The sequence below is a fragment of the Lepidothrix coronata genome, unplaced genomic scaffold, assembly GCF_001604755.1.
Source record: "Lepidothrix coronata isolate B3197 unplaced genomic scaffold, Lepidothrix_coronata-1.0 Scaffold168, whole genome shotgun sequence".
Classification (NCBI taxonomy): Eukaryota; Metazoa; Chordata; class Aves; order Passeriformes; family Pipridae; genus Lepidothrix; species Lepidothrix coronata.
The window spans coordinates 1,701,658-1,729,373 of NW_016690348.1; the positions used below are offsets into that span (position 1 = coordinate 1,701,658).

Here is a 27,716-nt window from a genome sequence, read left to right on the forward strand (position 1 = left end):
TAACCAGGCCCAGCAATAAAAATATTTGGCACCATGACTGGACAAACCAGTTGCTCTTCCCTTTCAAGCTAAACATAAGATCACATCACATAAGAAACACATCTCCCATTTCTGCCACTGTCTAGCATAAGCATGCAACTCAGCTGCATTTAGCTGGCAATCATCTAAAAATCGTTGCGTATGTAACTACGTGCTCCAGACAAACTTCATGGGAAAGGTCTCTTTTGGAAAGCTCAGGCATTTTGTAGTGTACATCATCTGGTAATTGTCCCTTTCTCTAAAACAACATATCATCATCTGTTTCTTTTGGTAAGTTTCCATCAGTACACAGCTCAAAGAAAATATTCTTTTAAAAACTCTTAGTGACCATACATACCTGGATATCCACAGCTGCTCAGATGAGTAAGAGAACCATGTGTAGAGTAAATGCTGTGCACACAGGGCAGAAAATTCAACATCTGCAAAAATGAAGGTAGAAGTGCCATTAGGATGATTAAGCAAACAGAAAGGCTATCCTGCAATAGGAGATAAAGACTGTCAGGCAAGTGAAATTAAATTCTTGAGAGGATAAAATTATTCTCTTATATTATTCTCTTATAGCAGATACACATAATAGAAGGTGATAGTTTTTTAAACTATAGGGTAATATTGGCACTAGAAGAATAAACAGGATGTGAATTAATTTAGACTGAAAATAAGAATGCATTCCTAATCACCAGGGCATTTTGGATGAAAAGGAGAATGATGATGGCGAAAGACACTAACCACTTTTAAGATCAATATGGTTATGAAACTTACAGATGAATGGTTACCTGACCTAAGGACCTTAAATGTCATGCTATTAAATGCTATTTGCACTTAAATGTCATGCTATTAAATGCCTTCTTTGTATAACACTTTGCTGTCATAAACCGGTATCTAATGGGTTTAACTTGTTTTAAGTCTGAGGATATTATAAGACAAAAACCACATCGCAAAAAGTGGTAATGTAGCTCCTGATTAAATCCAGATAGTCTTGGAGTTGTTCAGACACCAAGGAAATGCTTTGGTAATCAAGTTACAAATTAAATTGTCATATAACTTATTGAAGAAACGATGTAAATTGTCAAAGCCTACACTCCCATCCCCCAAAACTGAGACTAAGGTACACTAGGTAAAAAAGTTTCAGCCTATAAATGACAGATGAAGTCTCTATCTTACAGGGATGCTGTGAGCTTGCATGAGAAAATAACACACTTCAGGTCAGAATTTATGATGGGTAAGAGGACTAAAGCAAGAGGAGACGTGTCATAAATCTCACCTTTCCCTCCACTTATGATGAAAACAAGCCATTTTTCTCACTGGCTTTAGGTATGTTCTGAGATGTTGCAACAGATTAAAGAGGGAACCTTAGTAACACTCTAGCCTCAGGAATACCAAAACTATCCACACTCAACTATAATTTACTTGAGTTTTAGCTAGTGTACCTTGGTACACTCAGCTATAATCTTACGTCCACACAAGAGCTTCTAGGACACAAAGTCTTGCTTATTATTACCTCCCCTGGATAGCCTTTCATCGCCACCTGGAACACTGAGCCTACATGCTTTCCTTCCTTCAGAAAAGTATTGTCATTCTCTTTCAGGATCCCATCACTGAGATAGAAATACTACCTCCAAAACTGAATATGTCCAAGGATTGCTTCCACATAAAAGGTGCCAGGTCTTGCCCTTTACCTGCCCTGGGCAGCCTTTGATCTGTCCCGGGAGCACTGGGGCTATTACTTCCTATGGAAAGGAGCCCATCACCGAATTAAGGATACCACCTTCAATAACGAATACCATTGCTCCCACTCGAGAGTAGCCAGGGCAGAAAGATCTTGCTGGTTACAGTCCAGCGGAGTGTGGAGCGAGTATGGTTTTCTCAGCCAGTCTGAGCGTCGCACGCTCATAAGGACGCCCGCGTCATTATCCTGCAGACACGGTGGTTCCTGCGAGGTTCCCGACAGAACACAGGAACGCACAGATTCCTCGGCATTCCCGGGCTGCCTCGCGGCGGGGCAGGACGCGGGTGGCGCGAGTCACGCCGGTGGCGCGGGCAGCGCGCGGCACGTGCCGCGGCGACCGCCAGGGGGCGCGGCGGTGTCGCGCGGGGCGGCGCGCGCGGCCCGGCATGCACCGCGGCGGCGTTTGAATGGCGCAGGCTCGGGGCGCCGGGCCCCGGCAGTAGCGACCCCGCCGATCCCAGCGATCCCGCCGCCCCGCCCGCGGCCCGGCCCGGGACCATGAGCAGCGGGTGAGTGAGGCGAGGGAGCGCGAAGGTTCCCGGAGCCGCCGGCCTTGGGGAGCGTGGCGGGGCCGCGCTGTGCCTCGCCGGACGCAGGTGCGGCTCACAAGCGCCGCGCCGGGCGGGCGGGCCGGCGGCGGGGACGCCGATAGATCCGTCTCGCTCCGTCCCGCTCCGTCCCGCTCCTCGGCGGCCCCTGCCCAGCCCTGTGCGGTGCCCCCAGCTTCCGCGAGCGAGATCTGGCACTTTGGGCGTTCTCTAAGATGGGGCCATGAGCCCCAGCACGGAACAGGCGTGTACAGAGGCAGATACGTGCCAGGAGAGCGAGGAAAGCTCCCGTGCTGCAGAGAAAGGGAAGACAACAAGCTGGGTGTAAGGCCTGCTGACGGATTTAATTTCTTGGGTGTGACAGATTCCAAGGAGGAAAGGGGGGAGGGGGCGCGGGGGGAATCTTTGGTTCTTGAAGATCAGATCCTGCATTAATTATTTTCTTCAAAAGCCTTTAAATTTATTTTTTTCAGTGTTGTGCTGGAGTAGTTTGTCATGCAGATCTAAATGACGTTTTGAATAGGGAGATTTATTAAGGAGAGAGATTTGGAGGTAGTTTTAGATACCTGTTGTTTCTGTTTTTGAAACGTGCTCTGCTTTGAAGCTTTCTTCCATCTCTTCATGGAACATGAATTTTGCTTTTCTCACTTTCTTCTTTGTACTATTCTCTGGCTGAAATCAGAGAAATAAATTCTAAAAAAGGATAGTTACCCCTGTTTAGTAAAATTAAAGCATAACAGAAGGCAGTCTAGTGCCTCTTTGGCCTTGCTGATTGGAAAGAACATCTTGTTCTTGTCAAAAGATGTCACTTTAACTTCTTATTAACAGTTTTTAGACGTTTTGATCAAAACTTATAATAGTTTTGATTAAAATTTCTGTGAAGTTATTTCATTAAAGTCAAATTACCATTTATTTGAATTCCTCAACTTTATAACTCAGGGTTTCATTGTAATATATTAAAATAATATTGAGGTATTTTATATGTGTATACTAAAAAACATATACATGAGTATTCCAATACATATGTATTACTATATAGTAGTGTGTATGTATATTCTCTTACCCAATTTTGAATGTTTTCTTTTCAATCTATTTTTATTGTAATAATTTAAATAAGCTTTTTTTTTTCTGATTTTAACTATGTGTTGGTCCCAGGGTAATAAGCTTGCCTATAATTAAGAAAGTTTTTAAAATATTATAAACGGATTGTAGTGACAAATAGAAGTGTATTTGATGGTAACATGAAAACTCATGTGAAATGTAGTCATAGACTGTTCATTCAGATGGGGATGTAGTGGGGATGCCTCCACTAAGTGGACCTTGAGAGGTTTTTGAATATGTCTCTTTCTGGGTTTGAATTCCAAAATGTTGTTGCAGTTTTTTTAAAACCCTTTGGATTGAGCAATAAATTTAAAAAAAAAACCAAACTGTATTTAATTTTGTAAGTAGTTTCTTAAAGCTTCTGTAAAAATATTAATATGGGAGCTTCAGTGTATTGGAAACTTATATTCTATATAGCAGCTCTCAGATAATGTTAGTTATAGAACTTTTCCAACCTTATTATGTCTAGAGTGTTCATAACTGAAAATGAACAGGTGAAGGTATCTTTTCATTACCGAAGGATGACTTCAGAAAGAACTAAACCACTGACAGCTACTGGTACTTTATGGCAGCTTAAAATATCTGTAAATGGTACCTTCAGATGCAGAAAACTGGGTACTTGTTTGACTTTTTTTTTTTTTTTTAGAGAAGGTGAATAAGGTTCAGCTGGGGGCACCACACAGGGCTGGGTTATCTCCACAAGGAGAGCTAATGCACACCTGCGTTCACCCTCGCTCAACTTGAACAAACTTCTAGTCATTTTTGGCGGTTCATTATGGCTGTCAGTGGGCCACAGATAAATTCCATATGTAAGAGAAAAATGAGCCTAAACCTTAGGTATAAGCTAACTTACCCTAATTAGTTATTCAATTAATCTTTGTCTTTATTGCATATTTAACAAAATTCCTGTGATTTTTATCAACACAAGAAACTTTAAACTGGAGCAAATGACCTGACAGGTATTGCACATTAAAAAACTGTGTCCTGCTAGCCTATAAGGCACTTTTTATAGTGTTGCAGAAAAATTTTGCAGTAACATACTCCTTACAATCTTGAACTCTGCTTTCTTTTTTTTAAGAAAATTCAGTATTTAACACCTAGTGAACTGTCAGTACATAAATTACTAGAAAAGGAATTTGGAAAAAAAAACTGTTTCATATTCAAAGGATGTGGAAGCCTTCTAAAACAGAATGTTATGGATGGATTCTGTAACATTTTTCAGAAGTAAAATGAAATTAAATTATGCGAGGCTTACAAAATCACTTTTACATCATAAGATAGTGCTAATTTTTTTTTGTAGACAACTTACCCTTTTGGAAGTAAATTTGAAATAACTGTTGTTAGAGGTTTCTTGTGAACATTTCAAATCTGATAATGACCAGAGAAATTAGTTGACCATTACTGGCTCCCTGATGTATACCTCATTGGAATGTTTTCAAAGAATGAACTCCCCTCCTTTGGAGTCACAATTAATTTACTCTTTCATCTGAGTTTAATATTGTCACCCTTGAACTTGAGTTAGTAAGGAGTGGGGAAGAATTACAGGAACGTTTGCAATGGCCAGTGTACATGGAATGCTATAGGAAAAAATAGCTACTAAGAATGTGGTCAAAGAATAGGATGGAAGAATGTTGGTTTTAAAAGATATTGCTGATGACTTAAGATATCCAGCTATTTTATGTTTTCTTTGCCGCCATGCGAAGTACTCCAGTCTATGTTCTGTAAGAAAATAATGTTATGTTAATACTTGTGTAGATTACATAACGTGCCAAGAAGAGTTTGTCCCTCTCTGGGGGCCATGCCCAGAACATAGGATAGGAGGGAGTGGCAGAGTTGTTAATACTTGCCTTAGATAGATATGCACTAGAAAGCCTGTTAGTGCTGACTTTCTTTGCTTGATTCTGGTATGGCTTGAAGAGTTTTATTGCATCTGGGAGAGATCAGAGATAGAAAGTAGCAGAAGAACCATCAAGAAAACTTTGCACAGGTCTTGTCCTGTGGAAACAAATCAGCTTACCTATCAGGATATATGGTATTACTCTAGTCCTTCTGCTTTATGAAAATTGAGGACAACAAAACGGGGAGAAGGGAAGGTCGTCATCTACTATGAGAAATCATCTATGTGATGGGGGAAATTGGTGTAATTTGAGCCTATTATCTTAATGAAATTGTCCATCTGTTCACATTTGCAGTCTGCTTTGTTATAGTTGTAAAACAATTTAGGATTGTACGATAGATTGAGGCAGAGCTGAAGGAACATACATTCTGTCCTTAGTTTAAAAAGTTTTATAAAGCAGAACACTTGCATTGGCCTTGGTGAGATGGTATAACAGATTGTCTTGAACAAATACCATTAGCTGTGCTCATCACAAGGGTAAAGTCAAAAATTAAAAACATTAAGGTATATGTTTTTTGACTCTGTACAAATTGGTGTCTAATGTCAGTTTAAACACCCTCTGTATATATCCAGAATAACTGAGGGCTGTTATATATCCCTAGATGATATCTGGTGGTAGATAGGAAAGTTGTGAAGAGCCCTGTAAATTGTCTTTCATCCTGTAGCATTCGTCTTTTTAATTGCCAGCCAGCTTGCGTTTTGTTAGGTGTTACTAAGCTTTTGGAAGCTGGTTTCTTAAGATATCGACTAAGTTTGTTATAGCAGTGTTGGATTTGTGTATACTGAATTCTTCCACTTGTGTTCTGCTCTGTCTGGACTACCTGGTTTGTGTATCTGAATTTAATCACTTTCAGGCTATTTCTTTTTTTTATGAATTTGCAGAGTCTGTCCTGGAACCCACGTAAATATTTGGGTCCACGGTATCCTGTGGAAAGTTCAGCTTGATTATAATTTCACAAAGAGCTGTCCTCTTTTATTAGTTTTGAACCAATCTTCAGCTATTGTCTTTTGGCCCTTTATTCTTATATTGGACAAGACAGTGAACAATCTCCGTGCAACTTCTCTGAGCCATTAATTTTGTAGTTTGTTGTCTTATTTCCCATTTCATCTATAAGTAGCCTCCACCAGGTATAAGTAGCGTCCACTCCATGTTAAAAAGGCTGATCTATTCAGTTGTCGATTTTTTGAAAGTTTTTCCATACCTTTTTTAACTTGCCTTTGTCTGAGCTCTTTTTTATTTTACGAAGAAGTTTTTATTTTTGGAGGTTGGGGGTTTTTTTGTTTTCTTTTTAAGGAAAGAGAACTAAACCTGCACTCAGTATTTCAAACACAGGCACAAATTGGTTCTATACACTGTCCCTGTTTTGTTTATTTTTTTAACTATTTATTGATCCATATGGAGCACTGAGCAGTTCAAATGATCTAAATTAAACAGCCATATATCGAGATCTAGTGGGTGATAGTTATTAGCTCAGAGCCTGTGATTCTGTGTAGGAACCCAAAATTTCCTCATGCCTGCAGACACACAGGCTTTGCTTTATATTAATCTGTAATCATTGCTTCTGCTTATTGTACATCACAGTCCTCTAATTCTTCAGTTAGCCCACATCTTCACAGTGTGGTGTGACTTTGTATTGTCAACAGTCTTCATCAATTAACTACTCATCCCCTTCGTGAGGTAACTTATGAATATATTGAAGAGCATAAACCAATGCAGATTTTCTGCAGGGATTTGGAGGTGACTTTCTGCAGTGTGGAAACCACTTCAGCAGTTCCTTAAGTATTGCTCCATGCTAAAGCTTTCCCCCTTATGACTTAGAAGCACAGTTTCCTCAAAATTTAAGTGAGGGACTTGTGGAAGCTTTTTGGAGACTCAAGTAGTCTCTGTCATTCAGCTGTCCTTTATCCGTGTTGTACTATCACATACTCTTGATAAATTCCATTAGTTTTGGAGGAGAGGACTACAGAATGATTTGGGTTAGAAGGGACCTTAAAGATCATCTAGTTTCAGTTCCCCTACCATGGCCAGGGACACCTTCCACTCAACCAGGTTGCTCAAAGCCCCATCTAACCCAGCCTTTAACACTTCCATCCACCACTTCTCTAGGAAACCTGTTCCAGTGCCTTACCACTCTCACAGTAAAGAATTTGGTCCTAATATCCAATCTAAACCTACCCTCTTTCAGTTTGAAGCCCTTCCTCCTTGGCCTATCACCAAATGCCCTTGTAAAAAGTCCTTCTCCAGCTCTCTTGTAGCCCCTTCAAGTACTGAAAGGCTGCAATGAGGTCACCCCAGAGCCTCCTCATCTCCAGGCTTTGTTACCTGCGTGACAACCAGGTTGAATCTTTCCCAGTATATTATTTGATTGTGTCCACTAAGTCTATTCTTGACTAATTTTTACTAATTAGCACAACAGAGATCTGTCTGGATCTTCCTTCAGGCCATCTTTAAATACTGACTGTATTTTCAACGTGATTTCTTTAGGTGCTTTGTCAGCTCCAAGGGAGAAGTTCTGCACCTTGCCTAACAACACAGCTATTTCATTACTGCTTATATATTCACGGATGCTTCTGCATGATCTGAGACCCTCACAAAGCAGGTTAAAGTGTGGAAACCTCTCCTATATACATAAGAATTCTACTTTGCTTCATCAGATGTACCTTTACATTTGATTGTCTGTTGGCCTTTTTTTGGATTTCTGTTACCAGTCTTTAAGGAAAGAATTGATAGTTCTGTTGTCTCTTCCTTTTTCAACTGGAAGGCTGGAGAGTAATATGTTTTCAGATCACATTTGTCGAAGAGTGTAATTCTCTTAATTTTTCTTCTTGGACACATGCAACTTTTGGTAGGGAACTTCTTCCCCTCTAGGGTCCTCTCTCTCCAGTTCAGATACCTCTAGTTCAGGTATTTCGAGATGTTGCTTTAGGCTCTTTAGAGCCCAGTATTAAATACTGACATGCTAATTGAATTTCCTCAGTAAGACATTTTTTTCTAACCTGATATTTTACACTTCTATTAAGTAAAGGGCATTCTAGTTATACAGTGCTGTCCTTTTATTGGCGATCAGGTTCCTGCGTACTGCTTAGTGAGAAAGAGGAAGGAGAGGTCAGTGTTAGGCATGAAGGATTGTAAGCTGGTAGTGTGTTAAGGGAGTGGTCAGAAAAATTATTCTTCAGGTACAGAGATTATGGCTTTTTTTAGCTTCTGATGAGATGATCCTGTGGGGGTTAGCTCTGGTGGTTGCAGGTTGTCCTCCCTATTCTTTTGGAGTTTATTGCTTTACCCTCAGCTTTATTGTCAAAAAGAGGATGAAAAAAAATACCAAGATTTTTCCAAGTTCTCCTACCTTTCTGCTTTCATCATAATATGGCCAGTCTTCGCGAGCGAAGATTTGGGAAAGGTCATTAACCCTTCGAGCCTGCGCAGTGGATTTTTTAGGTGAGACACAGCGTGCGCTGAACTGAGCCCACCCTTTAATCCTGAGGTTCATCTGCCGGGGCCGAGCAAGCTTGGACAGTGGCAGTGAGGGTCTCAGGACGTAGGTTTGTTTAGAGTGACCTTCTCTTAGATGGATTGCCTTACAGGGCTAACGAGCTCCATCTGCCCAGGGGGCTGGGAATCGAACCCAGGTCGCAGCAGTGAGAGTGCAGCACCCTAACCACTAGACCACCAGGGGCATAGGCCTGAATATAAGGCTTGATTTGTTTGGATTTTAGGATTGTTGGGTTGGGATTTTCTTCAAAAGTTCAGTTGCTCAGCATATACCTTTGTGTTGTGCTCAAAGTTCAGATTTTAATACATAGCCCATTTTGAGTCCAAATGGTTTTAACCATAAGCAGAGGAGAAGTTGTTTGGTTTGTTGGGGTTTTTTTCTAAACTTCAAGGGGGGGAAAACCCTTTTTTAATATTTATTTATAGGCTTGGTGTGGAAGAACTAGGAATTGGAAATGTAGAGAACTAACTGTGATAACTGCTCTGTTATAACCATCCCATAGGGTGGAAAAGAGCCAAGTTATTGAGCCAGCCTTATATCTGGAAAAGTATTGACCACCAACTGTTATAGGTCTTGTCCTAAATAATGCTACCATTTGCAATGCTTCCTGTAGTCTGAGCAAGATGGTCCTATCTTACAGGGAAAGGGATTCTGTCAATAAATCTTCCCTTTTTTGAGAGATCTCAAATGAGATCTTTAGTACTGATCCTCTTCTAAAGAAAATTGAAACATTTGAAGGATTCTTTTTTTTTTGCTTCCACTGTACCTTAAAATATGGATTTTAATATGCCTTATGTTTAAAGTACAACTTCTGTCTTGTTTTGAGCCTGCCACCTGCTTATTTTATTTGATGGCCTTTAGATGCCGTATAGAAGGATCTTCATGGCTAATAAGCTGTTTGCCATCTGGCTTTTTCAGCGCTCAGTGTCTTAGTGTTTTAAATACTGAAGTTCTTAATGTGGGATAAATCTGCTACATAGAAGAAAAAGGATAGGGCTGTTTCTAAAAGTGGAGGGAAGAGATTAGAGCACTCATGTTGGGACTAGAGTTTTACCTTTTAGGGGAAAAACCAGTAATATTAGGGGAAAAAACAATAATATTAGGGAAAGTCGTTGTCTTTTAAAAGTAGGGTAGAATGTCTTGCTAAAACATTTTAAGAATAATGCTCCATGATGACATAGTAGTTGAATCCAGTCTCGAGCAATAAATTTTCTGATCACTTCCAAAAAATGCAAAATCATATGTACAAGTGTCTCAATCTTGGTGTTGCTTCTTATAGAAATATTTGCATACTTCCAAAGACGAAGTACTTTAGACATAGAATAATGGGGTTTAGTATGGAAAATAGCCAAAGTCGTACGTTGAAAAAAATGGACAGGAGTGCATTTGCCAATAAATTAAGGGGAAGATCTTTTACTTCCATTTTTTTTAACCTTTGCTATTTTGAGGAAGTTTGCCTTCTTCCTGAAAAAAAGTAATTATTTTTTTAGGTACCTTTCTCTCTTGGAAGCAGTTGTGGGACTAGTTATTTTTCTCTAGGCAACAGATGAAATTCATAGTATGAGGAAAGAGTCTCATAAATTACCTTATTCTTTTCTTGAATTCTTCCTCATATGGAACCCCTCAGTGCAAGTGTACACAAAGCTAGTCTGAAAACAAGATCTGTTTCTTGGGGTGATTTGGGGTTTGTGTCCTTTCTTTATTTTTTTTTAAAGGTAAATAGGGATTATGAAATGCTAATCACCATGTTACTAATGATAAGGCCTCCAGCTAACATTTGCTAAATAATGATGTCTTGGGTTATTTATATGATGGAAGATCTTGCAAATAATTGAATTCTTTTACCTAGTTTTGCCAGCTGCAATTGAAGAAAGTTGACTGCATGTTTTAGAAAATATAACTAAAATATAACTAAATATCTTTCCCTTGAGAACAGGGATTTGAGAGATTATGGCATCTGAAGCTCACAATGTTAAAAACCAGAAACTATTGCATATCGAAGGTCATCCCATTGATCTCCGCAGAAAAGGAATCTCTTCTTCCACTAAAAAGATCATGAAGGAGGTGAGCTGGTTGTAGTGTTTGTTGGGTTTTTTTATGTCCCCTGATGAAACTGAAGTAAACATTCAAACAGGTCTGTAGTTCTGAGCAGTCTAAAACTAGAAGCACAGCACTACTAGGCACTTCATGTTTAGATAATAGAGCTTTAGCTTAAACAGCAATTACGTTATGAAAACTATGCATTACAATAGACACAGGCAGTGGCTGCACTCATAAGTGCGTTGTGTTGTCCAGGTGAGCAGTAGGTACTGATACGGTTTTATTCATACCTGTTTTTCTGCAATCTAGCCAAGAATGTTTAAATACAGGAATTCTGTCATGAAAAAGTTCTCTCTTGCCAAGAGAGCTCTATGATACAAGTGAGAGGTGGAGTCGGTGAAACACCTGCATTGAAATGGATCTGTTGTCTTATAATCGTACAGCTTGATCTACCACATTGGCTGGTAACACACATATTTTCACTGAATTCTTACTATTCAAAACCAGTTTTCATAACCTCTTTCCTGTGTTGCTGGCTGAAGAGTAAGGCAGTGGAGTAAAGAGGAAGCACTAGGGAGGTAAACTCACTGTGAGATCTCTTCAAACAGTGGTGAAGATGCCAATATCCTCTATGTGTTAACAAAAAAGATCATAACATTGTTTTGCTGATGTGCACAATGTAAATGTTACTGTTAATGTTAAATAGTATAAATGGGAGTGTTTGGGCCTTTTTTATTAATAAAGCTTTTTTCTTCTCTGTTTCCTTTCTCCCAGGGTAAGAAATCTCCAAAACAGCTGGCTTCATACACAAACAGGTAGGATGGCTGTGCTCTGTAGTATCTGAGTTTCAAGTACAATGGTGGTAGGGAGGAAGAAGCAGTTGAAATCAATTACAACACCAAAGCAGACGCAAATGGAAGATAGGTCTTGATTTTACTGACAATTCTTGGTTCTTGTGTTCCTTTCTGTAATAAGTCTGCATTAATAAAAACAGAGAAGAATATTAGTGACATTTCTTCTGATAACCCAAATGTCATGAAAGTATATACTGGGGAAAAAATGTTTTCAATAACCTGGAAGTTGACTACTGAATTAATAATTATATATTTTAACTTAATAATGTAAAGTATTGATTAGGTTTAGAGCAACCTTCACTAAAATACTGCTTTGTTATTGCAGAATAACGGTTGGAAAAACGGTGACCAGTCCCCTCTCTCTTTTCAAAGTGGTATATTGTAAAAGAAAAGTTCATTGTTATACTCCAAAGCCTTGTTACAGAAAGAAACTGTGCCCTAAATCTAGGGGCCGTGACATGGCAAATAAAGAAAATGAACTGGCTTGTGCAGGGAATCTGCCAACAAAACTTCACAACAGTCGTACACACTTGCTAAATTCTAGTGACTCTGGCTCATCTCAAACAGAAGGCCCCTCCTCCAAATACAGTGGATTTTTTTCAGAGGTAAGTAACGTTTGAAGAAACTTGAGTTTAAAATAAAAGTATTCCTGGTAGTTAACTGTGAAAGTTTTCATGTAGATTAATTTTCTTCAATTCTTTAAATTTCGGGTCTTGTGATTTACAGTCACTATCTATCAGTTTATGGTGATACAGTTGTCAACAGTAATAGTCCTGCCAGTTTTCCCCATGTTTGTGTCATGTCAGAAGCTCAGATCTGCCAGACTAGACTGGGTTAAAATTGTACCAGCAGCAAAGGAAAACATTGTTTTGACTTCCTTAGGCTTCATGATCTGACTGAACACATGGCCATTTACATGTTTATAGAAGTGTGAAAGTGTATCAATGGGAATAAACTGGTGAGGTAGGCTTGGACAATTTTCAATAGCAGTATCAACTCTGTGTGTGTGAAACTAACTTAAGTGTTTGTTTAAGGCTGTATTTCTTGTTAAGATTGCTTGAGGAAATGTAGTAGATGCTTTCAGGGCTCCTGAATCTGGCTAAAAGGTCATACATTTAAATGAAATGGGTTTTGTGACAGTGAAGGCCATTGAAGTCCCTGAGGCATGGCAGGCAAGATAAGATCAAAGACTATCACCATGCTGTCTTTTCCTGGTGCTGTAAGTTTGGGCTTCTATGAAGAGAACCTTGAGAGTTCGGTGGACTGAAGGTGCAAGTCTGTGGCATCCTGCACTGTTTAATTTGATAGTTTCAGGAAAGGAGCAGCAGAATAGCTACAGTTAAAGAGGTTGCAGAAAGAAAGGTAAAGAAATGGATACTGGGGAGGATTCATTCTCTGAGAAACTAAGGACTAGATCACTGAACACAGATGACTACTTAACTACTTAACTGGTTGGAGAGATGTGTGTGGCTCTGCAGTGTTCATTCCAATCCAAGGTCTATTTAATAAAACGCCTGAACTTCATTCAGAGAACTAGCTTTTTTCAGAAATGAAGCTTTTCTGTCAGAATTTGGAACATGTAGTTATTTATGTTTAAATTGTGTCAAAATTATTAATCATCTGAGTAAAAAGTTCTCAGAGTTCATAAGAATTACAGTTTGATGCTCATGAGTGCTCTATTTAATTATTAGATACCTCTCTTTAGGTGGTAAAGAGATACGAACCTTATTCTTATAGCTTTGGCGTAAAGTAGGTTTAATATTTTTGTCCCCTTCTAAGGGAAATTTGTGGATTTAAGGCCATTGTCAGCTAAATTTCTAAAACAAACTCATCAGCATACCGGTAGAAAAGTGTATTTTCATATACTAGATTACTGTATTAGAGCAGTTTATTGTGTTATTCCTGGCTACTTAACTTGTGGCAAACTTCTTTTATATTTTAAAAAACATATAGGTTTCTCAGGACCATGAAACTATGGCTCAAGTTCTTTTCAGCAGGAATCTGAGGCTGAATGTAGCTTTAACCTTCTGGAGAAGGAGAAGTATAAGTGAACTGGTAGCCTACTTAGTGAGGTAAAATAAGTGTCTCTTTTATATTCTTAAAATAATAGCAATCCCAAATATGCTGCAGTATTTTCAGCAGTTCCTTAAGTGTTGTAACTTTGTTATACTTTTTAAATTCTAGTGGAAGCATATACTTTGGTAACATTTCTGATTTTATTCTTAATGTTTCTAGGATACAAGATCTTGGAGTAGTAGTAGACTGCCTTCCTGTTCTTACAAACAGGTACAAACAAACAAAAAAAAAGTGGGGGATTAGAATCTCCTATAACAACATTAGAGTTCAAACACTTCTGAAACATCTTGTTTTTTAAGTTTACAGGAAGAAAAAGCATATGTTTCAGTTGGCTGCTGTGTAGATCTTTTGCCTTTAGTGAAGTCTCTGCTTAAAAGCAAATACGAAGAGTAAGTATCAATTCTGGAAGTTTTCAAAACACTTATTACTTCCTGGCTATGCAGAGCCCTGGAAATTAATGGGTTTTAGTCCTCTGACTCTTTTTCCCTCTGCCTCTTCTCCCAGCTCTGCCTTTCTCAGGAATGCCTACCTGAGGGGGAGCTTTCCTGTGAGTCTTTGTCCTTTAACAAACTAGAGGTGCAAAAACTTTTCTGCAAGGTCAAAGACTTGGGGGAGAGGACTGGTTTTGCCCTTACGCAGATTTATTTATCCTAAACAGTGAAACAGAATAGCACTAAGGGTTTAATATGCTTGATGACATAAAATCAAGGCAGAGTTTTCAGGCAAAATACCTGAGAAATTTCTTCTTTTTCAACAAGAACTTCAGTTTACCACTTAGAAATGGCAAATGTACGCAAGTATTTAAACTTGCCAATTTGTCTAGATTTTTCTTCTTCCAGAACAGCAAATGTGTTGCTTTCTTAATTTCTTGCCAATTTACCTTGACACTCTATCTGACCTGTAGATACTGTATGTGGAGGATGAAGTGCATAATGTGTAAAATATGTTGTTACAGATATGTGATAGTTGGTTTAAACTGGCTTCAGGCTGTCATTAAAAGATGGTGGTCAGAACTATCTGCACATACAGAAAAGGCAGAGGATGGGTGAGTACAGTGTTGGGAAATATTTAAATTTGTTTCTGTAGCTTATTTTATCTCAGAATGTTTTAATTTTGATCAGTAGGAGCCTTGCCTACAAAAGACAAAATTATACTCATAATTTGAAAGTAAAAGCTTAAAAGTACTTAAAAGTGGTTCTGTTCATAAGACATAGATAGTGTTTGGAAGCTTACTTTAAGGATAATCCAAGTTTTTGGTTTTGTTTTGGTTTTTGGTTTTTTTTTGACCAATGTTTTAGTACATGTAGAACATAGTCATATCAGGGGTTATACAAATGCTGTAGAAGTTGGATCAAAATTTTTCAGATCTTGTGGTAATATCTATTGTATAGGCTAAGTCTGTATGCAGTATTAATGCATTTTAGTCAAAAAGACTGCTGAAATATACTACATATGTTATAAAGTGTTGTTCATTCTTTTTCAGGAATATTCATATTTTAAAACAACAGCTGAGTGTTTTATGGGAACAGGAGAATCATCTTACTATGGTTCCAGGATATACTGGTAGTATAGCTAAGGTAATCCAGTTCCAGTTGTGTTCAGTAGCAAACGAAGTTGTATCACTGGCAGTATTCCTCTTGTTTTATTTATGCTAAACTGGGGATGGATAGAAATACCTTTACTTATTTTCCACTAATGCTCAAGCATATTGCATGATTTTTACAGAAGCCTGGAGTGGATTCCCTGTGATGATAGGAGTATAGTTTTTTATCCTTTTTTCGTTCTTTACAGAGGAAGCATCTCCTTAATAACAAAGTAGCTAATAGTAATAAGCCTTAAAATTGATGTAAAAAAGGGCTCAGATGAGTAGGTAGACTGTGGAAAAGACAGATGTTTTCTCTGAAATCTGTTGTACCCATGGTTGTAAGTGTGAGGCAGAATGGAGAATCTTAGCTCAGGAATGTCATTAGTACTTACACATCAGGTGACGGGGCGAGTGACAACATACTAAATTTTAAAGCTTATTGCTGACCTAATGCTTAGAAAATTATGAACTTGTGGAGAGCAGAAGAGCAGATCTATCTAAGCCAAATCCCTGTTTGCCTTTCTCAGTAGGTTGTGGTGTCAGTAATATAATGAGGGTGTCTGGTAGATGCATGTTTTGCTGCTTGTTCTCGTCTCTAGTAACAGGGCTTTCTGAGGTTGGGCACCAAGAGTTATGCTAAGCAAAAAACCTCTCCACATGGAGAGACCTGGTGGAGGTAGACAAGTGAGAAAGAGCTTACAGCAGACACTTGGTTAGTTATGTGCAGGATTTGAGTGAACTTGAAAAGAACTTAACGTCTTTTACTTACATCTTAAGAAGTTTTGTGGAATCCACAATTCTCTGCCTACAGAATTGGTCTATTTTGATGTATCAAACAAATAAGTTATATCTTGTTTTTCTGGGACTGCTGTGCACCCGTGACTTCAGTTTTGGTATCTCTACAAGGATAATTAAGAGCTCCTTGCAGAGTTTGTCAGCGGGATGCAGAATAACTGTGTTCTAACTCCCAACTGGTAGAGCTGTGAGAGTATCTAACATTGACTGCCTAGTTCTTTTGCTAGATCAACATAACAGCTAGTGTCAGTTTGTTTCTCTAGGATTCAGGTTCCCCTTATGTTCATTTGCCTGCTTCTTAATATATATCAGGATAGATTGTGGCCATGGTCACCTGAGAGAGTCAGGAGCAAAAGCAGTACAAGAATGTTGGAAGGATTGGGTACAAGAGTGTTGGAGGGATTGGGTGAAGGAATATCACACTTGACATGTTTAAATTACATGATTGTATGATGATGATGATTATCATTGCTGTGTATTCAGGGAGCAGAGGGATAATAGACTAAATTGATGGCTTTGTAAACTAATCCTGCTGTTCTTGCAGGCTTTTTAGTAGATAGAGAAATGTCATTGAAAGCATTAATTGAAAGTAATCATGAAGATAACTTATTCTGAAATTTGACCTAATATAATTATTCTTGTGTTATGGTCCTGATTAGTTACCCCGCTTCAGACATAGAGTTGATATTACAGCTATAAATAATGTGACAAAGTCTTTCTCCTTTTTTTTTTTTTCCTTCTAGGATGTAAATGCTTATTTATTACAGCTACACTGACATGATTGAGAAACTATGTGTGCTCATGTGGTGAAACAATCCCCTAAAGTATCCCTGAAATACGTACAGAAAGCCTTTTGAGAAATACTGGCAGAAGAGAACTGAACTGTCAAGCTGTTTAATGAAACCACTAACAAAATCCTAGCAATCTACTTCACATTGAAGTGGAAAAATGTCTAGTAGGAGCAACTTTTACTTCAGTGAGGTGAAAGTGCGCTATGAAAACTGTATGCCTTTGCTGCATTTGGGATTCACTCAATTACTAGGTATTCATTTAAATGCTACTGTATTTTCCTACAACATCGCATAAAAGAAGATGAATTATACTGTCATGAAGGCAAGACAGCAGAACCAGTTATAAGGAACCAACAAAAGCAATCAGCATTAAGAGCTTTTAAATGTCTCTTTCACAAGAGAACTCCAAAATGCACAACTATCTTCCAATTACATTAAAAAAACCCCATCTTTGGGATATTCAGTTACTTCTATGTTTTAATCAAATTATTAAAGACAGTTTTTGTTTGCACTAAATAGAAACTATACAGCAAAGATGCCTTAATTACTAGTGTTTTGAAAAGCCAATGTGTTAAGATGCAAATAGCTATTATGTTCATGATTGTGATGAAAAATGACAAAAATCAGGGTTTCACATTGTGTAGTTAATGAAATATTGCACATATACAAAGATTCATGTATGAAAAAATATTATAAATACCTGAAGTTAAGCTTGGATAAACAGTTATTGCAAATGTCAGCAGAATGGTGAATTTATGTCTAACAAATGTTTTTATATTGTATGTGGATTTCTAACACAGTAATCTTGTTCTGTATCATTTAAACTACATGCAAATAAGTAAATATATTAAATATATCTACTGTTTTTTCTTTTCAAGTTCAAAAAATACCAATTTCTAGAATCTGTTCCGCAGTACTTTTTATCATAGATATTTATGTCTATTGTTTGAAATGTTTACAGCCAGGTGAGGCCATGTTATTCAGATCACATCCTTTTTATACTACCTCCTTTAAGAAACTGACAAAGAGCTTTTGCAAAATTAAGTTCTAGCCTGATCAGTAATGGCAAATTTATACCAACAATAGCATTGAGAATACAGCTATAAGTTCTTTTGCTGTCATATTGCTATGCTGTTCTATTTTAATTTAAAAGCTATACCTTAATAGCTCTGAGGGAGTCTTGATTTTAGGCTTGCTGTTGCCTTTTTTAATTTTGTGATTAGAAAGAATGCTTTTTCAATTAAAACTTATGAAGTGCCAGCTCTTTACTTAAAACACAGATATACATGCACAGCATGTATGACCAAATCTACTTTCTTAGAAAACTAAGTACTTACAAGGGTTGTTCTCATACCTAGCATTAAGCATGTGCACTTTTATTGCTGTGCAGGAGAAAAGTCTTTTGATAGCCCCAAGTGGTTTTTGCTTTACAGATTAAATAAATGAATTTTAAAGTCCTGTAGTGGTCAACAACTTTAGACCTCCTGATGCTTCATTTTGTATTTAGTTTACATATTGTTATTGCTGACTTCTAACGGCCAAGTAGAAATGTCATCAGAACTTGGTGCTTTTGGTTATTTGAATATCCAAAGGTTTCGCACTTCCCAGGGCAGTCAGTTAACAGAGAAAAGTTTCTGGGACATCCCAAACTCGATAACTTTGTGGGACAATCTGGAGACATGCACACAGCCAAATTATTTTTGCTAGTTATCATTAGAGATATTTCATGCTCAAAAGAGTTTGAGATAGAACTTTTCAAATGTTCTTGCTGTCAGTTAAAAATTTAAAGAAACTACAGTATGACAACATTCTTGTATTACTTTACTGTTCTGTTGACCAATTAAATGTAAAAGTAACATAGAGTCTAGCTTCATAATTTGGGTAGCAATTGCTGAAGCTCTTAGATTATTCCTCAAGGAGAATACTGTAAAGGTAATGGAAACTCAGATCTTTTCTCTTGTGGTGTTTTTAATGGACAAAATGAAGTAAGTCAAGGCCATTTACTTCTGATAATAGAAGTAATAGTTGTAATTGATTAAAGGGATACCCTAGTACTTAAAAAACTGGCTTGACTGTAGATGTAAATACGTGGACTTTTAATGAATTCTTGTATGTGGTCATGGAGTTACCAAATCATAACTGTGGATGGTGCTTTTGTTCTAGAGGCAAGGTAAGATTGACTTGAGGATTGTTATTGAGAAATTACTAATAAAATAGTGCATTCTTTTTAACTGCCAAAAGTTGTATTTTGACAGCATCAATAATACAGTATTAAACATTGTCAGTATCTGTGCCTTATTTTAAATGAATTTTCTTACTGTTTTCAGGCAGCTACTAGACTGTAAGAACAGGATTCCGATGTCTCCGTTACGAAATTATTTTTGTGTCATGATCTTAATTTAAACTATTCACACTATATTCAGGCTCAGCTTCTTGTATTCTCTTTAGTTCTCAAATGGCTAGGAATCAGTTTTGCTGTTACAGAATGTACAAGTGTAATATCTGGTCAAAGGACATGAGTAAAATGTCTTACTAGCTGTATAACTCCATTAATTCCATATAGTTGTCTCAGTGAATCCAAGAATTAAGTTTATGAACTATCATATGCATAAGTGCTATCATGTGATACTTTCTGAAAATGCTGTTTCTAGGATATGTCTTAAGAATCAAGCAGAATTAATCCTTTTCCTATATGTTCTTGTTATGCAGAAGCACTTATGTACTTGAGGATGAAGGATTCCTCCACAAAGCTGTTCATGTTATACTATTTGATAAGAAACTAATATCTTTGAAAAACAGTGTGTCTTTTGCCTCAATGTCCCCTGAAAATACTTAAGGCTGTATTGCTTAAAGAGTACTTATTTGAAGTGTGACCTAGGACTTACCCATTCCCTAAACTGAAACTGAAGAATCCTTCTGGCAATCTTTCTCTTTCTGCAGAGTTAAGGAAAAAGAAAATCCAGTGTTTTGTAACTAAGAGTCAAAGTTTAGGTATTGCTTAGAGCTTGCTGAAGAGTGGAGATAGAAAAAGCTACCCCATTAATTAGCTGGATAAGAAGTTAGCATGTCTTAATGATTATGTATGTCTCAGTTTTGAAGGAGTTACACCTATTTCTCAGTAAAGAGTACTCATATCACACAGGTACTGCTACTTAATAGTGCTTACAGATTGTTGCTGGTATTAAAAAAATTAGCATTAGCCTCCAGCAGCTTACCTTCTGCAGTGAGATATAAATAAAATGATCTCTCCCTTCCTGTAGGCTGCTTTATTGTTATCACAGTTTTAACACTTGAGGTGCAGGGGGGCTGGGAGAATAGGAAAGGACAAAAAAGTACACATGTGCTGTGTAGAGGGACATCAGCCCCACTGCGTTATACCATAATGTAAAGCAGGCTGTGTTTTCACTGTCTGGCATCTGAAGCAGGCAAGTTTGGAGTTAGAAGTCTTTACACATTTTGCATTGAAGAGAGAAAGGTTTTGAAGATGGATGCTATAGTGCTAATTTGTGATGTGTTGATTCTTTTTTTTTCTTGAATGAGTGGACATTTTTGTGTGTAGAAACTTGAAAGTATCTAAGCTTACATTTTGAATTAGCAAATGGTTGCTTTTGCCAGTTCATCTTGCCAGATCTTCCAGTTTTACAGAAGACTGAACATCTGTCTAAGTGTGGAGATTTGCAGCTATATTTTGTGCTGAGTTTTCTGGTACAAAGTGAAACAGGTGTTTCATAGTCAACTATTTCAGAATACAAAACCATGCAAATCATCCTACTGGTGTGAAGTTATTCCAACTTTTCACAATGCAAATGTTTAATTTTGTGAAAGCAGTTGATTCTTATGTAAGGAACTTTATATTGAGTTGATGCTGCATTAGAGGAGGAAAAAAAAATGAAGCCATTTTTAATAGCCTTTGTAAAAGCCAGACAGCGTAGTCTAATTTTTCTCTTCAGTCTACTATCCTACACACAGTAATCATTGTAGGCTACAGATAAACATTCACAGAGAAAATAGATTGAGCATGCTTGTGTTTTTAATGCTTATATTATCCTTCCTTAGACAATTTATGTTTAGTCTATGAGTTAAATGGCTTGGTGTGTCTCAGAAGGAGACTAAATGCAAGTGTTTTTCTCTCTGCTTCCACATTTGTTCTTCAAGTCTTAATGAAGTTATTTATTCCTCTTTAGTTTAAATATCCTTTGAGTGTCTATTTTTAGAAGGGGGGGAGGGGAGGATGAGAACTCTAGACAAAACACGGGGCTAACTATTTAACAAGATTCATTTTGAAGCAATTGTGAAAACTTTTCATCTCTAAAACTTTTCACACAAATTTTGTTAATAGCTACTAATTGAAGTGGGCACTCACAGATGCAAGTTTGACTTTGAACCTTGTTGGAAAAAAATAAAGTGTTTTCATTCTAAATAACCATAGCTGCAGTATTGTTTCTATTTCTTCTTGGTTTTTTGCATTGAGTACTAAACTGGATTCTTATTAGCTAGACTAACCTGCTGTCAGGGAGACAGGATGTATAGCACTGTCCCTTAAAGGGATAAAATAGAAATATTCACATAGTCTTCAACTATTGCAGATCTAGCATATTTCTGTTTTCATACTGACTGGATTTTTGTAATCTCTTTATGTAAATTGTAGCTGCTGATCACATTGCTGTAAAATGAGATCTGCTACTTTCAGGTTGAATGTGTTGCATAGTTGTTTCTGATTTATATGGAACACTGCTTCAATTCAGGCAGTCATTACTCTTGAGCACTAACTAAAGTGTAGATGAGCAACTAACTGTTGGGGTCTCTGTGCTCTGCTGTAACAAAATACAAGGATGGCATGTTTATGTTTTCCACCTTTATATTTTTCCATTATTCCTTAATTTAAATGCTTAAACCTATTTTAATTCCCTCTGGAAAATGATAGCTGCCAAAATGTGATAAAATGCTTTTACAAGTACGCTTCTGACTTGTTTTGATAAAGTTCTGTGAATAGTAGTTTTCTGTGGATTTGGGAAGGAGGATGTTTTCTATATGTGTAGGCTTCAAATAAACAGAACCAATGGATTTTACTGAAATTCTATTCATATCCTTGATACTTTTTTTTTTTACATAAGCATTATGTGAATTGTGAAACAATTAAACCAAATGTAAATATCAAGATAATATTACATTCCAAGACTACCTGCTCTTACAGGTGTAAGTGTTGAAATACGTACGCACCCTAGTATCATACTTTAAAGTGACCTGCAGACAGTTTCAAATAGCTCTTGTAATTTACTTTGATGCCTCTTTGTCAAGTTGTATTTAATCTATTGAACTTCACTTTGAAAAGCCTGAATTATGTTTGGATCTTGCAGTTGTCACTTTCACTCTTATTTCAGATACTCTGTGGATTGAAAGACTTAACATAATAAGTATTCCAGCTTCAGAAAAATAGCTGGTCTTTTTGTGACAACAGGCTTTCATTACATCTCTTCTGCATGAAACAAACTTTTTTTCTGTAAGAGTTAAATAATTTTTAGAGACACTTTCAGAGGATTGCCACATACAAGAAGCCTGTGGCATGTTTGGTTTTAAATGGGGAAATTGCACAAATACAGGCAGCTGTTAGGACAACAGCACATTTCATTACTGTTGAATTGTCTTATCACATGTGAATCAGCTGTCCTATTATCTACTTAGTCTAGATAAAAGTGGAATGATGGATTATTGAGGAGTTGAAGTCTTAACAAGTCTTGGCTGTGAGAAACTAAAACTGTTCTTTCCATTCTGATGAAATTGCTACAATTAATGCAGAAAGGAACTATTTTGTGTGTTCGGTTTGGAGAGAAGTCTCTTAATACTTTCTGTGTCTGCTAATAGTACTTTGTCTTGAAGCTTAAAGACATAGGCATTTATGTGTTTGCTTAAAATAACATTAGGTTTCTGACTGAAAAGGAAAAAAAAACCTTGCTGCATTAGTTCATTTCTGGATGACTGTGCCACCTCATGTTCCAGCTGCAGAAAATAGTAAACTGTATTAACCACCATTGTACAAATAGTGTTAAAACTTTGTTTTCAGCTTTTTAAGGCTTAGGCAAGTAAAGTAAGCAGTAAAGCAAATTAGTAAAGCAGTAAAGCAAAGCAGAACTAAAGAATTAGTGGGCAGGTTTTGTTCTCAGCCTTGTATTTTAGTAACTAAAAGCTTGACTTTTTAATCAGAGAGAATGAATGGTGAACCTTTTTGTTACTTATAAATAAAAATTAATTTGCCTTTTTTTTTTTTTTTTAAGATGTTACAGTTAAGGTGTTTCTGGATAAAGAGGGCAGAGAGGGAATTCTGAAGAGTAAGTTTTCTAAATGTCCTTTTAATTGGATGCTAGAGTACTGCTGCAAGGATACCTCTAAAAATACTGCCCTCTGAGTGGTGGTATCAGTAATTATTAAAGGGGATTGAGGGCTCAAACACAGGCAAACTCTAATCCAGACTGCCAGACTGTGGCTGATGTGTGTCTTCCTGGTTGGCAATGTAGGGAATTGACTTGCATAAAACTAGGGGAGTGTTTAAGATACAGTACAAAAGTTCCTATCACCTGAAAAGGATGCCTGTGATTGTTGGGTGATTGGGGTATGATGATACTGGAAGTCTTTCCAGTCCTGTGTGCCTAATCCACGGTAATGAGGCACTTCACAAAGGACGGCTGGAGACTTACTGCTCACAGAGCAGTCACGTTTCCTCTCAGTTGCTGCTTTCCCACCCCTCTGACACGTTGGGGCACATCTGCTTGGCTGAATTCCCAGCTCCACATGCTTGTCACTTATCCAAGTGAGAATAAAATGCCTTCATATTTGGCACACCTAGTTTCCCAAGTGGTGTCTTGTACCTCAAGTCTTCCAGGTTCTCACTACAAAACAAATTATCAGCTTAGTGGCATCGAACTGTGAAAACTCAAGAGTCTTATGCCCTATGCTGGGCAACTGTGGATGCTACCACTTGGTTTACTCCTTAGATTAACACTAGAGAAGCATAATGATGCATGCTAATGTAATGGCTGTTTCAGTCAGGAGGTTTAAGATGAAGCTGGTGTATTAAGAGTGTGTGTATATAAATGTTTTTTGAACATAAACACCAGTGTTCTACTAGTATTAATTAAAAATGCCTGCAGTTTGGAACCTTTACAAATGGTAAGCTAGTGATTGCTGCTTAGAGGTTTAAGAGGTTTGTTGCTTTGGATTGGGGTTTTTTCCCTCTTCACCCATCTTACCTCTCTCTCTGAGTACAATTCTTTAAATTTGTCGATGCCTCTTATAAGCTTGCAGAAAATGAAAATTCAGTCTTTCGGGGTTTTCTGACCACACAAAATAATGAGGGAGTTGGGCAGAGTGAGGACATGTCTTGTTCACACAATGCTGTGTAAGCACATGTATGCACTCATTGCTGTGCAGAAGTATCATCTTTTGCACTTTCCTCTGCATTCCAATACATTTATGCTCCTATTGGTGTCATATCCCTTAACATGTCTAAAGGGATTCTTTCCATCTCACAATTCTTTGATTCAAAAAGCAGATTAGCTACTTTCCAGATGAACAGATAAAGTTGCTACTGAAGCTAAAAACAAGAAAGGAGAAAAAAATCCAAAAAACCTCAACACAAACAACAACCCAGAACTCAACCCAAAACAACAAACTAGAATGTACTTGTCTCCAGCATAAAGTAGCGCTGTGGCCAGATGATAACAAATGCTACTACTGATTTGTCATTAAAAAGGGGACATAAGAATGTCTGAGCAAAGAGTCTGACATGACAAAATGTTTGGGGGTTTTTTTTAGGATTTTAGTGTATTGTGATTTAGTTTACTTTCCACAGTGTCTGAATATTTGGTTTGTGACCTCAGCCACACTACTCATGAGGGCTGTAAATAAGAGAACGCCCTTGGAGCCGTTTTCACAACTGGCAGCTTGCTAACTTCAGCTTTTACCTTGGGGACCAGCAAAACGTATTTCAGCATTTCTGCATGCAGGATTTGGCATACATACTTCAGATATTGTTTCCTCATTTGATAGATCTCTCTGAGCTCTGGAAAATGAGCATTTAGCCCCGGTGACTCCTTCAAGTCCAGTCTGGTTGAAACAGTCAAGGATTGTGCTTATGTAAAAGGAACTGCAAGACATCATTCATAAACTCACCAAATCTAAATCTTGATTGTAATAGGCTTTTGTATTGAGAAATTGTTAATCTACAGGTCTTGGTATCCTCATTAATACCTTTTTCCTGACAAAATGGATTGGTCAGTGGTTGCTTTGTAGTATTTATTAAGCTTATTCTATTTTTCATACCTTATAGAGCAGTTCCTATTCATTACTCTATGTCTCCAAGTTACTGCAGCCCACATGTTCCTGGTGTTCAGCATAACTAACTGATTTTTCAGACTTACTTGAAGTTGTCTTTTGGCCAGGAAATGTATTCAGAACTTGAACTGATTTTAATGGTCTGCAGTAATACCTTCACTGGTGTTTAGAAGCATTATACTTTTTGAGGAAAGTATCGTTTTAGTTGACATTGCAGCAGTATAATTGAATTTTACTGTCTCATCAATGAAAGACTTGAGTGAGAGGAAGAACTGATTTGAGTTGGATGGCTCCAGCAAGCCCTACCTTTTGCTCCCACATCTAGTGTGAGATAAAAGGAAGATAAACAGCAAATGCTGCTTTAAGGACAGCCTCAATCACATCTACTGTCTCATATACTGCTTTTTCTCCTCATGGCACTGCCAGCTGTGAGCCATGCAGAGTTGTGGCATGTGTGGAGCTGCAGCACTGCTCCTTGATCTGTTGTTCTGTTTGAGCTTCAGACAAAGCATTGCCTCTGCTAAGAGACCCTTTTGCTGAACCCTTAGTAGAATTCTTTCGTAGCAGAACTTCCCTTAGGAGATATTGCAAACTCATCTCAAGTTGTGTCAATGATTCAGTTATAAAAGAATCTGCTTTTCTTTCTTGTATTTGCCTGTTCTAGGCTAAGATGCCACTGTGTGCTTTGTATGCAAGGGGAATCTTCTAATGTTAAATGCACAAGCTCAAGCTTTCTAATCTCCCTATGTTTTGTCTGCCACAGAGACTGTCCAGCCAGATAATGGGCTGTGCAAAAGCCTGCGGTGGGACTTGCTGGTGGTTCACCTGAGCTCGAGCTTTCTGTGGCCTTGCTGAAGAATGCTCCTATTCCAGGTAGCTGTGCTGCAGCCAGTAACAAGTCAGTTGCTGTTTCATCAAGCATCACATTATTTTATAGAGAAAGGGATTATCAGTTTCAGAGACGACCAGATTGGTACTTATTATTTGGTTTGTTGTTTGAAGGGGTTATTTCTTCTTTTCTAAACAGGTATTACTTAGGAGCTCAATGTAATACATATTTTTAAGACTTTATGCACTGTTTCTTTCCCTCTCCATCCCACCCGCCCATCCCCTCAACTCTTGCTTGAATACAAAGCAGCCCTGGGAGTTATTTGATTTTGCTTCCTCTTCCCAATATTTTAACATGTCAATAATTAAAAGCATATCTTTACACTTGCAAAGAGTAAGCCTAAACTACACACCAGAGTCTTTGTCACCTGGAGTGACCACCACTTTTAAGATGCTTAGGCTTCTTTAGGCTTGCAGAAAACAGCGAAAGTCATAAATGAAATCCTGCAATAATCTTTTTGTAGGTCATAGTTACTTTATTTGCCTAAAATAAAAATCTAAAACCAAAACACAAAATTAAATTCAGGATTTCTGCTAGCTGTGTCAAAGCTACTACTTCCAGTGGGCCCTGGATTTTACTAGCCATTATATATTACAGAGCTTCCCAGAGGAGCCTGCTGTCAAATATGGTTACATATTTTCATTTACAAATAATGAAAGCAAGTAGCTAGAGGGGAGGAAAAGGCATTACAAGGTGACTTATGGTATTATTTTTTCCAAAAATATATGAGACATAGAAAAATAACCCATTCTTACATGGCTCAAAAAATTAAGGAGGAAGGAGACATATGCATCCAAACCCATGAATCATGTGGCAAGTACAACACGTCATGCTGCAATTACAAATATTTTATATGACAAAGCTAGTATTTTAAATCTAAAAATTATTTCATTTAACCCCACAGTGCTTATCTGAGAAATAGAAAATCCCGCTTCAGGCTAAACTATTAAAATAATAAAAAAAGAAAGATTAATATAATATAGAAATAATCACTATACTCCTATAGGACTCTTACTTACCTGTAGTCTAAGGCTGACAGATATATTTGAGTCAAACAGGAACTACTACTGCATATTGCGAAGCTGCTAATTGTTTCTTTAATGAGACTGTTTAACACACTGAATAGCAATGTAACAACGCATAGAAAATTAGCTTGTTTGCCATTGATTAATGATAGATAATGTGTGCAGTTCCCCACAGTGGTTCATTTGAGCAGTTCTCTGTGATGTACGAACTCTGGCTCATCAAGGCATGCCTTTACTTGCACAGTCTGATTCAGCATACAGGCCCACACAAATAGGAATGCACTTTAAATATGAATCCTGTCTTTAGCTTATTTACAGTGTAATGGAGGTGTAATGCACCTCCAAATTATTTCATTCAGATAAACAAGGCAAAGATTGAAGGGTAGAAGAAAAAAAGTTGCTTATTTCAATAATAGCTTGAAAAGAGTTACAAAAGAAGTACTGGCCAGTACAATGAAAGAAGACAATAGGAAAAGCTATCATCAGTTATTCTTCTAAGTGTTGAGTTTCAAAGAAGTAGCAGCTGGT

At 37.6% G+C, this 27,716-nt stretch overlaps 1 protein-coding gene across 2 annotated transcripts; it reads left to right on the top strand.

The window, feature by feature from the left end:
- The first annotated feature begins 2,223 nt into the window (after positions 1–2,223).
- Positions 2,224–21,372, top strand: KATNBL1 (katanin regulatory subunit B1 like 1). Of its 2 annotated transcripts, none has more exons than XM_017829737.1 (10): positions 2,224–2,274; positions 10,742–10,869; positions 11,620–11,660; positions 12,025–12,304; positions 13,653–13,771; positions 13,935–13,985; positions 14,075–14,164; positions 14,731–14,820; positions 15,259–15,352; positions 16,899–21,372. In XM_017829737.1, exons 2-10 carry the CDS (start codon positions 10,756–10,758, stop codon positions 16,929–16,931), a joined length of 912 nt encoding a protein of 303 aa, XP_017685226.1. In that variant the 5' UTR covers positions 2,224–2,274; positions 10,742–10,755; the 3' UTR covers positions 16,932–21,372. The 2 variants fall into 2 exon arrangements, with proteins under 2 accessions (XP_017685226.1, XP_017685225.1); XM_017829736.1 differs by lacking the exon at positions 2,224–2,274 and adding an exon at positions 2,474–2,637.
- Positions 21,373–27,716: the final 6,344 nt, after the last annotated feature.

What these genes read in the sequence shown, in the direction of transcription:
- KATNBL1 (XM_017829737.1), top strand. Translation starts at nt 10,756, where the DNA reads ATGGCATCTGAAGCTCACAATGTTAAAAACCAGAAACTATTGCATATC. An exon ending in CTGGCTTCATACACAAACAG is followed by an intron (nt 11,661 to 12,024) that starts GTAGGATGGCTG and finishes TTGTTATTGCAG; the next exon opens with AATAACGGTTGGAAAAACGG. An exon ending in ACAGAAAAGGCAGAGGATGG is followed by an intron (nt 14,821 to 15,258) that starts GTGAGTACAGTG and finishes ATTCTTTTTCAG; the next exon opens with GAATATTCATATTTTAAAAC.